This window comes from Dysidea avara, chromosome 3 (genome assembly GCF_963678975.1).
Source record: "Dysidea avara chromosome 3, odDysAvar1.4, whole genome shotgun sequence".
Lineage (NCBI taxonomy): Eukaryota > Metazoa > Porifera > Demospongiae > Dictyoceratida > Dysideidae > Dysidea > Dysidea avara.
The window spans coordinates 3,934,583-3,945,084 of record NC_089274.1 but is presented as its reverse complement, the minus strand read 5'-3'; the positions used below and the strand labels follow the sequence as shown (position 1 = coordinate 3,945,084).

Genomic DNA, 10,502 nt, shown 5'->3' with positions numbered 1-10,502 from the left:
ACATGGAACAATTTCAAGTACTGCTCAAGTTCCCCTGTAGTCAAAAGATCAATATTTGAAATAGTGAAACCAACTTTTTAACAAATTCTCCACATCAAGAAAAATGGAGTCAACAGATCCGACTCCAAAGTTTTACATCCCAATTCTGTAAAGTGTCCACAAGTTCCATTGTATACACACATATCTACTGTATGCACACACCATGTCATTCTGTATATTGTCTATATACCAGGAAAGTGATTATTATTTTTAGTTGTCATTTACTGGCTGCACCTTTTATAGTACAGAATTGATCATTTGAACTATAACAGTACAGCAAAGAAGAAATTTCTTAAATTAATTAATGTTTGACTACTTCATGAAATAATCTTGGGCTACCTATTGGTCAGCAGATTCTTCAAAGCATGAGCGGCATATCCATACTCTCCTCTTCGGTGATCTTTTGAGACCAACACAATTAAAGTGGTACCATACTAAGCAGCTTTCACAAACAATTGAATTCTGTTCATCGTCAATTATCTCCCTTGTGCATCTTCCACAATACCATGTGGGATTGGCTTGAATTATAGATACTACACTGTTAATAGCTGCCCATGCTTCCCGGGTGCAATACTTCCTGCACATATCTAAGCAGACATTTTCATCAGTGCATGATGATGAAACCATCTCAGGTCTCATTTCTACATCATCCTCTTCTATAATTCGGCTCCCATCTATGGCGTCCTTTGCAATTTGTAGATCAACAAACCAGGTTAAAATCACTAAAAATGAAAACATCTTCCAAGATCCACACAGGTTATTTAACATACATACCAAGTTCCTTTTGCTTAGCACCTTTGTATAGGAATGACACAGGCCTGTTTCCTCTGGACTTCTTTCTAGGGAGACCAATAACAGTCTTGTCAGCTCCTTTAGGTCTTCCTCTCTTTCGCATTTTACTAGGTAACCTAATACTTTGTAACTCTGTGGATGCAATCAGATTGTGATAAATGTTTTGCAAGTTTGTACCACAGTTCTAATACCACCCCTGGTAATTTACTGATTGCACTATTTCACACACACACACAATACACATACTATATACAAACATGCACACACACAACACATACTGTATTACCGTAAAACAGGAAAAGTTTGTCGTCAAAAGATTTTCATCGCTGGCTGTATCGATGAAAATTAAAACGACAAATTATTGTTAACTATTATATGGATAATTCGTGTATACAAATATTAACGTATAGCTAGCCATTCCATCAAAAGTGACAAAAATATGTAGCATCAAAATTTTAATAGACGAAAATTTTCTGCATTGAAATTTTCCTGATTTACGGTATATGTACACTTGCACAAAGCAAATGCAAGAATCAAACCCTTCAACTACCATACTACACACATCAAAATTACCTAGTGGACACTGGGAGTTGTAACATCAAATGGCTACCATCAAACCCTTCAACTACCATACTACACACATCAAAATTACCTAGTGGACACTGGGAGTTGTAACATCAAATGGCTACCATCAAACCCTTCAACTACCATACTACACACATCAAAATTACCTAGTGGACACTGGGAGTTGTAACATCAAATGGCTACCATCAAACCCTTCAACTGCCATACTACACACATCAAAATTACCTAGTGGACACTGGGAGTTGTAACATCAAATGGCTACCATCAAACCCTTCAACTACCATACTACACACATCAAAATTACCTAGTGGACACTGGGAGTTGTAACATCAAATGGCTACCATCAAACCCTTCAACTACCATATTACGTACATCAAAATTACCTAGTGGACACTGGGAGTTGTAACATCAAATGGCTACCATCAAACCCTTCAACTACCATACTACGTACATCAAAATTACCTAGTGGACACTGGGAGTTGTAACATCAAATGGCTACCAGGTGTTAACTCAGGAAGCAAATGCCAACTATTCCTGCCGGGTGAAGGTTTGCCGGGTGAAGGTTGGCTAACAATACCTTCAAGTGTGAGACATGATACAACCTCTTGTATTTTATTAGTCTTGCCCAAATAGGATTTGACTTTTAGCACCTGAGTAATGCAAAGTCATCAGGTCCCCATGAGCAGCTAAGTAATGTGAAGAAAATTTCTTGCTCAAGGAAACAACAGTAACTGCATAACCAGGTACTGAACCTAGAATGTTTTGACTATCAGACAGGTGTTCTAGCCACTTGGCTCACGCACGCACGCACGCACGCACGCACGCACGCACACACACACACACACACACACACACACCATTTACATCATTGCTTCTAGTTTGCACTGTGTCTACCAATGGTACAGGTGGCTGATATCCTATGCAAAATTTGAGTAAGTAGTCATTAAACTACAAAGTACCTTGATCATGATGATCATTCTTTTCAAGTAGGTGATTTTCTGTAGTGTTTACTTCACTATTTCTTGTACCATCACTTTCATTATCACCATGGCTGGTACTTGATCCACTACTATTACTACAAACAGCATTAGATTGTGTCGTACATGTACCTATCAAAAGAGTTCATTGCATAAGTGCTGAAAATTTTTGTCAGTCCACACTCACCAGCATTCTCAACAGCTTGACTGCCTTCATTCCTAGCATTCTGATTAGCACTGTGACCTTCACTGACACAACCAACAAGGGATTGACTTGCAGTAACAGCAACAGTTCCTCTTTGGTCACTGCAGTGCTGATCTTGAGCTGCATAAATGTCATAAAAATATTAACAAATACGGGTGATTACATACCTGCACAAAGAATTGCATCCCTTCCAGATGCCCATATATCTCTCAAGGTCTGTAGCAAAGTGTACCTTCTTGTGAATTCAGTCATGCCAACCTCGGAAGAAAGAGAAGCTAACTCCACAGCAACAATATGGCTTTTATGGTATTTCTGGTGCTGTGTTAAACATGACCGTTGTGGTCCATGCCCAATACTTGAAATCTGTACATACAATTATAGTGAATTTTATAGCTGTATAATCATATACTACTCACACTGCTTGAAGCCTCAACTGTTAATTCTGATTTTTTATAGTAAGCATCTCTCATATAATCCTTTGTCCAACGTTCCGCAAGAAGTAAGGGAGTAAATAAAGGGTGTTTCTTTCTTTCTCGCACAGCAAAAATATGACGACAAGGGAGGTTGGTGGTGTTCCAAAATGCACAGTGGCATCCGTTGACTGTCACCTTCAAAATCCCTTCCGATGATGTAATATGGCATTCTCGATCATGTTCTGAGACTATGGTGACCTTCCTCCGCAATGAAAGCTGCTTGGATACATAATTTAATGCATAAGGTGTGAGAACTGAGGAGTATTCAATTTCTACAGGATCTTTCATATCAATCCTTTTCTTGACCATAGCCATCAATGTGCAGTGATCCCTCTCATTCCGTAAAGTTGACAGCAGGGCACAAAAGTGTTCAAAAAAATGCATGAGTGTGCTGTACCTGTACAATGATTTATAATTTAAATTAGGATATTACATAAAATATACATATATAATTTTGTATTCATCTATCCACGAGCAGAACACAAGAGGTATATATTAAGGATGTGCTGGTTGAGGCATGCAAACTGAGTAATTAAACAGTATAAGAATAGGTATAAGTGATCATGGTACATACATTGATGAGAAATGTTGAAATCATTGCAATCATACTACCGTGCAACGATTTGCACTAGTACAGTATACAGTACATGGTAATAAGCAAGTACACTTATATAATATTTCTTAGTTATCATTCTTTCCCTAACTTGGATAATAATTACAACAGAGTGAAACCGTCTAGAAAAGTCCCTATAACATGGTGAGCCATGGTAGTTACTCATACAGTAAATGATCCACACGTATAATCACAATAGATATGTTTTAATGTTTAGTCCTTGAATATGAATTGTGTATCATACATTATGCGGTATACTGTGCTTTATATTAGGGAACATGGAGAGTTGGCCAAAAATATCATCCAAAAATCATCTTCACAATACCATCCTGTCGCCTTGGCAGTATTGGTTAGGTATAACCAAGCCCAAAAGTGCCTTCAGAATGTTTCCAATAGATTTTTAAAAATTTTTGTTTAATGCAATTTTCTACTGCCTGCCTGATGCCTTCAGACAAGTGCAACTCGATAATAGCTAGCTATTTTATTCAATGTTGCTTTAGCTTGACAGATGCACCACAGTATGTACAATGTACACATCATGGACTTACCTTTGTCCTCCTTTGTGTCCCATTTCTTTTTGTTAACAGCCGAAGGTATCAATTTGTGATAACAAGGTGTTGATTGCGGTAGCGCAATGGCTTCCATACAATTGTAAACAGGAATCATCCGTATTTTCCATGGTTACTGGATTGATTGCAGAGGCACTTCTACTGTTTTTTGTTTGTAGCACTGTGAAATGAGCTGAAAATAGCTGAAAGAAAAGTGTAATGGTTTCAAGACAATAATTTATAGTTGGGACACATTTTCAGTCATAAACATTACCTCTGGCGAAAATGTAAACAAACAAGTACATATATAAGAGTTTTAAAGTTTGACTAGGGATCATACAGTAGTAAAAAAGTAGGGAACAAGGGAGGTTGCCTACACCTGCAAATATGTTAGTGAACATTTATCCTTGTATCCATGACTGAATTATGGATTAAATGTCCACTAGTTTATCTGCAAGTGTAGGTGACCTCCTACTATTTTCTATGATCCCTAATTGAATTTACAATTCTTAATTTTCCCTTATACTTGTCTAGGTATGCATTTAAGCATGCAGATACCTTGCACAAACACTCTTCACTTTAGCATTGATACTCTCTAATCTGTTGTTTGTCCTCTCGCCCAGGGTGAAGGCTGTGTTCTTAAAACATTCTACCCATTCCTCTCGAATGGGATGCCAATTATCATTGTAGTAAGTAAAAACTGTGGTGAGACCAGCAAGCCGTAAATCCTATAATAACAACACCATGAAGTCACATAACATACCTACATGCATAATACACATGATACAATAGTGTTATGAACCTCTTCGAAATTTGACTGATTTAAAATTGGTCAACCTATTTTGAAATGCGCCACCCAGATTTAATACTACAAATTTAGATAGGCCCATTTTGAAATACGTTAGCCTAACCCTTTTTAAAACTCGCTTATAGGTGAGTTGTACATGTGTAGTTAACTAGCTCTTTTTATCTAGCTGGAACCCTTTTAAGCCAACTATTAAGCAGATACTTATTGTCTTCTCTTAATTGCCGTAGAAATCAAGAAATGGTAACCACGCCTCTTAATAAGCTATTGTGTAGCTCACTCAGTGTAAGTAGCCAGATGATATTTAATAAAGCATTCACAAATCAGTGAAAAATGTCATAAACTGAAATGCGTAATACATCACTAGATTTGCCTTTTCATGGAGAATATCCTTGCTTCATTTTTGTACCACAAAGAAAACGTAAGTTATGTTGTAAAATGTAAGTTTATCGTACCTTGATGAATACCTCAATTCACGGCAATGTTGCAAATTTTGCTTTCTAGTGCTGTAGCTCCAAAAGTACATAGTACTGACCAGAAAAGACTGCAACTTTAACACCCCATTGTTTATTCTCTCTAAACAACAAAGTAGTTGTAAAATCAAGCAAGTCGGGTTTTCACTCAGCAGGTCACATATACATGATTGAGCCATGTGTACAGTGAGTATGGTTTTAATACAGATGCATGACTACAATAAGCACATCAGCTATTTACACTGATGAAGTGGTAACAACTTATGCATCACACATTCTTGCTTACTTCATAGTGCTGATTGTAGTCTGACTCAGACCTAGAATATGCAAGTTTTAACAAAATTTCCAAAGCATGATCTCTTTCTCCAGCTCTGATTCCCATTTTGTCACAAGTAATCTCTCGTCTAAAACTTCGTAACACATGAAATAAACAAAGCTGTAAACAAATACCAGGAAACTCTTTTGCAAAAACAGCTCTCTCACTGCAATCTTTGTCTGAGATTAAAACTCTTGAGGAGGCCCAAGCTGGATTGTGAGACTTGAAAACTTGTATCATTTTTCCCATTGACTCCTCAGTTTCCAAAACTGTAACAAAGGCACACACAATTTCACTTTGACCATTTCCGTCAACCACCATCATCAAGTACACGGGCATCCTCAATTCTGTTAATTTATATGTTGCATCCACCAGTAAAACTTCTGGGAAAGCAGAAAAGGTTGATTTCATAATGCCGTCTTGAAAAACAATACCAACAAGATTCTTGTCTTCATCACACAGAAATTCAACTGTTGATCCTGGAAGAAATAGCTCTAAAGAGCACTTCAAGTATGTACACGGGTACATATGTTCTACATATTAGGGTTGAAACTGATCTTGATGACCCACTGACCCCTATAGTAATTTTGGAACTAACCCTAAAACCAAGGTATGGATCAAGAGCTACATTTTATGATACATAGCAGCAGTTATATCTAATATCAAATATTGAACAAAACATTATACACTTGTACAAATCAGCGTTGAATCAGGGTCGAGTCACCCGGGTCACATTCTGAGCTGGTTTACAGAATATCCACGTCTGACCCAAATTGGTGACATTAATCATTTAGTTTGGTGACATGGGAATCGATGCATCATGGTGTATCATGGTCTGAGCTCTTTATTGAGTCATATTCACTATGTAGCATAGATAATATTTTTCTATTACTGCATGTCTGTAGGCATACGTGGAGCCATGCCCCACTAATCCATTATATATCATACAACTCAATGGGAAACACAGTGATTGTATAATTCTTTGCCAGCTTTTTTTTGTGGGTCATGCCCACTTATTGGAAATGTGTGATATTGCCCATAGGTGATGAACCTACTTATTTAGCCAAACCAATACCAATTATTTTACTGACTGATCATTATTATAGCTCACACTATATAGCTAGAAATTTTAATACTTATACTAGTGGGGTGCCCAAAATATAGCTAGAAGTTTTAGATATAAATAGTGAACATGAACACCTTGGGTTACTTCCAGGTCATCTGAATTGGTAGTATAGTGACCTGATTTCAATGTTGCCATAAATAGTACATTATTCCAAACCAGATAAGTTTTTATTGATGAACTACTTCAACAATATAATCGCAATAAGTGGGTGTGGCTCCAAGGCCTACAGAGAGCAGCATGTAAATCTTGCTGTTCGAGATATCATCCAAAACTTATTAGAAACTAATTCCGTGTTTCATCACACAGTCCCATTCTTGAGTTATTGATTACAAATGTTATGTTCCCCCTACATACAAGGCACCTATAATGACTAATTTGTCAGCACTACCCTGTGAAAAGGGGCGGAGCAATAGGCTGCTTGCATACAGTCATTATTTGTGACCTAATTTTAGAAAACTGTCGATATCCGCACAAATTAAATGCATTTTATTTGTTCTTTGTTTTCTACAGGGACAGGGGAATGTACTAGCCAAGTTTCAGCTTCCTAAGTTAAGCAGCGTTGGAAATACAGCACTAGACAGCCGGACGAGCAAATAATTTGATATGTACAGAAGCTATCGAGAAAAGAATCTACAGGCACTTACATAAACCATCATAACTTACTGATACAACGACGTACGGAATTTAATCTTGGCTCATTGTGTTCGCCATGAATTCGTGCATCCACCAAGGTATAGCTTTTTTCCCCAGGCATGCTTCTTTGTTCGAGAAGGAAGGCAAATTCACTGAAAAACGATCGTCAGTAAATTCTTTCGTCACCGCAACGTAAACAAACGTCTGTAACTTTGGAATCCTTTCGTGTATGTAGATGAAACAAAGATTTTTGTACTCCCTATGGACAGGCGGACACGATGATTCCCAGGATTTATCCATTGGCGGCTTAATTCACCCACCAGCGAGACGATGAGATGATAAAAACTTGCATAATTTTTTTTCTGGAGCTTGCATTTTTTACCCATAGTTTTTAAATGCGTTTTATTACAAAAGTGCTGTTGTGCGTATATCGACGGTTTTCCAAAATTCGGTCACATTTTTACTAATCATTCATTCTGCATGAAACCCCACCAGTGGCACACTTACATTGCCATCCACCTAAACCAATGCAGTGATAAAACTTGATTGATACGTCATTCATGTTATCCGATATTTTGTAAATGTGACACAAACATTATGGCTCAGTTGACTTGGAAAATCCAAATAACTCTTGATTTTTAACCCTGCTATATACAACGCTGTACATATGGCATGCAAAAAGCACTCACACCTGTGGCGTTCAGTGTGTGTGTGTGTGTGTGTGTGTGTGTGTGTGTGTGTGTGTGTGTGTGTGTGTGTGTGTGCGTGTGTGTAGGCATGTGCAGGTGTGTGGGACTTGCAAAAGCAATAATTGCAGCAGTTAATTTGAATAAAAATCCAAAAAATACATACTATAGCATATAATTGATGGTATCTTCCAAGCTTGTTTCTTGGATTACACGTCACTGCAACAGGTTTACAGCCATAACATGATGAGTATACTACTTCTAACCACTGGATTTCAAACTAGTTTCAAGTGCAGGGGTTATTTATTTCTTTTAAGGCTTTACAGCACAAGTGCAACTGAAGGTTTGTAGGACACCTGGTCCTACAGCCTGTTTAAGATGTTATATTAATTAAGTGTATTTGAAAAGTTGCAGAAAGGAGAAAAATCCATGACTGTACCTCGGAAGCCTGGAAGCCTTGAATCTGCATCCTATATCAGTTCAAGCACTCTTCAAGATTGTGTTCAGAGGTTAGCATAACTGCAATTGATATTGTTTTAAGACAACTACACATGCAGTTAAGTAGTGCATATATACATATTTAAGGCAAGTTTCTAGTCCATTAGTAAGTCAGTTTCCAGTCTGTTAGAGGAGATATAGAAGGGTGCTTACACACCCCTCTATTACTTCTGCATTCAAGTATGCATGTACATAATATATATTATGCAAGTACATATGAGATAACTATGTTATGTGCTCAAAGAAGTACTGCTGCTATATAAGACCGGATCTGCATTTTTAACTCCATTTTAATTACATATTTATCTACATAGGAATGGTCAACCAAAGTTTCAGCCTATAAACTAAGAACGTTCAAAGAAAACTGGTAAAAACAGAAAGATTGATTTGTACAGTGACAAAATGGAACTTGAAAATAAATTACATGTGCCTAGTTCAACAGTCACAACTTACAAGTACAATCAACATGACTTTCACTGTTACTTTCTCATAAAATTAATAAGTAATTTATGCCTTTCAGCACTACAAGGGTAAAATTTGAAAAAAAGTGAGAGTGAATGGCTTATTAAACATGGAGCATACTAATGCTCATATTTTTCATATCTTTTGGAACATTGATGATAGTAAACAAAGATTTTTAAACTTTGGGAAATATGTTTTTGCACTTAGCACCTTTCTTCATCATGAAAACAAGTGTTCAATAAATTTACACAATTTTTATTGTTCATAAATATTTCACCCATTGTATCGATTTAATACTGTAAAATTAGGTTTGTGCGAAAATGTGGAATAGTTGCAATGCACAATAAATAAAATATTTGGTGATGTACATTGCTCAGTTACACAAAATGTTTTACCTTCTATTGCCTTCAGATAAGAAGACAATTTTTCCAAATCATTTCCATCCATTTTCCGTATTGAGTGCTTTATATTGCTGATATCTTTTAGGGTAACAATCTTCCCAGTTGATTGTGATAGGTGCTGCTGAAGTAGCTTATTGTTCACCCTTAATTTTAACAATTCAGCAGCTTCATTCCGTTCAGATGGTGTCAACTTTCGTTGTCGGGGTAAATGATCATAAATAGCCTGTTAGAAAAAAAAATTACATGTACACACGTAATAGAAATAGCCCAATGCATGATGTAATTAATTTCTAGCATACTGTACCTTGCTGACTTCATGATTGTGAGTATTGCAGACGTCTGTGACCTCCAGGTACTGGCCATCTTCACTTAAGTTAAGCTTTATACAAGCTTTGCAATTCTGCTTAATCGTGCTGCACATAGTATTATACGTAGCATCATCAGCTAAATAAGTTTCGACCACTTAGTTGCTATACCTGTGACAAGGTCTCTGGCCAGATCCTTTGCTGTGGAACGGCTTTCCACCAAGATTGCACGTAAGGTGCAAAGAATAATAATGTAATTTTTCATTTGCTTTCTGTATTCTTTTCGGTGCTCTTTTCCGAGCAGCATCCAGCGTCCGCGAGTCAGTGTAGGCTAACTGGACATTATTCCCTTGTTGGTACGCAGTAATCTTCTCCTTCAGCTGCTCGTAAGACGAAAACTTCTCACCAAGAACAAAGTTTACGCTGTCACACTCCTCTTCAACAGTCCCTAACACTCCCTCCCGCTCAGAGTCACTTTCTTCCATTTAAACCATACAGCACGATACAGGTACAGGCGACAGGCGGCCCAGTCTATAGTTCAACTGAAATACCGCGTGTTGAAGTA

At 37.3% G+C, this 10,502-nt stretch overlaps 1 protein-coding gene across 2 annotated transcripts; it reads right to left on the bottom strand.

The window, feature by feature from the left end:
• Positions 1 to 259: 259 nt before the first annotated feature.
• LOC136248960 (uncharacterized) lies at positions 260 to 10,502 on the bottom strand. Of its 2 annotated transcripts, XM_066040835.1 has the most exons (12): positions 10,109 to 10,502; positions 9,937 to 10,045; positions 9,627 to 9,855; positions 5,797 to 6,305; positions 4,791 to 4,960; positions 3,015 to 3,468; positions 2,766 to 2,961; positions 2,581 to 2,718; positions 2,376 to 2,525; positions 2,274 to 2,333; positions 814 to 963; positions 260 to 761 (listed from the first exon to the last, which is right to left on the bottom strand). In XM_066040835.1, exons 1-12 carry the CDS (start codon positions 10,420 to 10,422, stop codon positions 379 to 381), a joined length of 2,862 nt encoding a protein of 953 aa, XP_065896907.1. In that variant the 5' UTR covers positions 10,423 to 10,502; the 3' UTR covers positions 260 to 378. The 2 variants fall into 2 exon arrangements, with proteins under 2 accessions (XP_065896907.1, XP_065896908.1); XM_066040836.1 differs by lacking the exon at positions 2,274 to 2,333.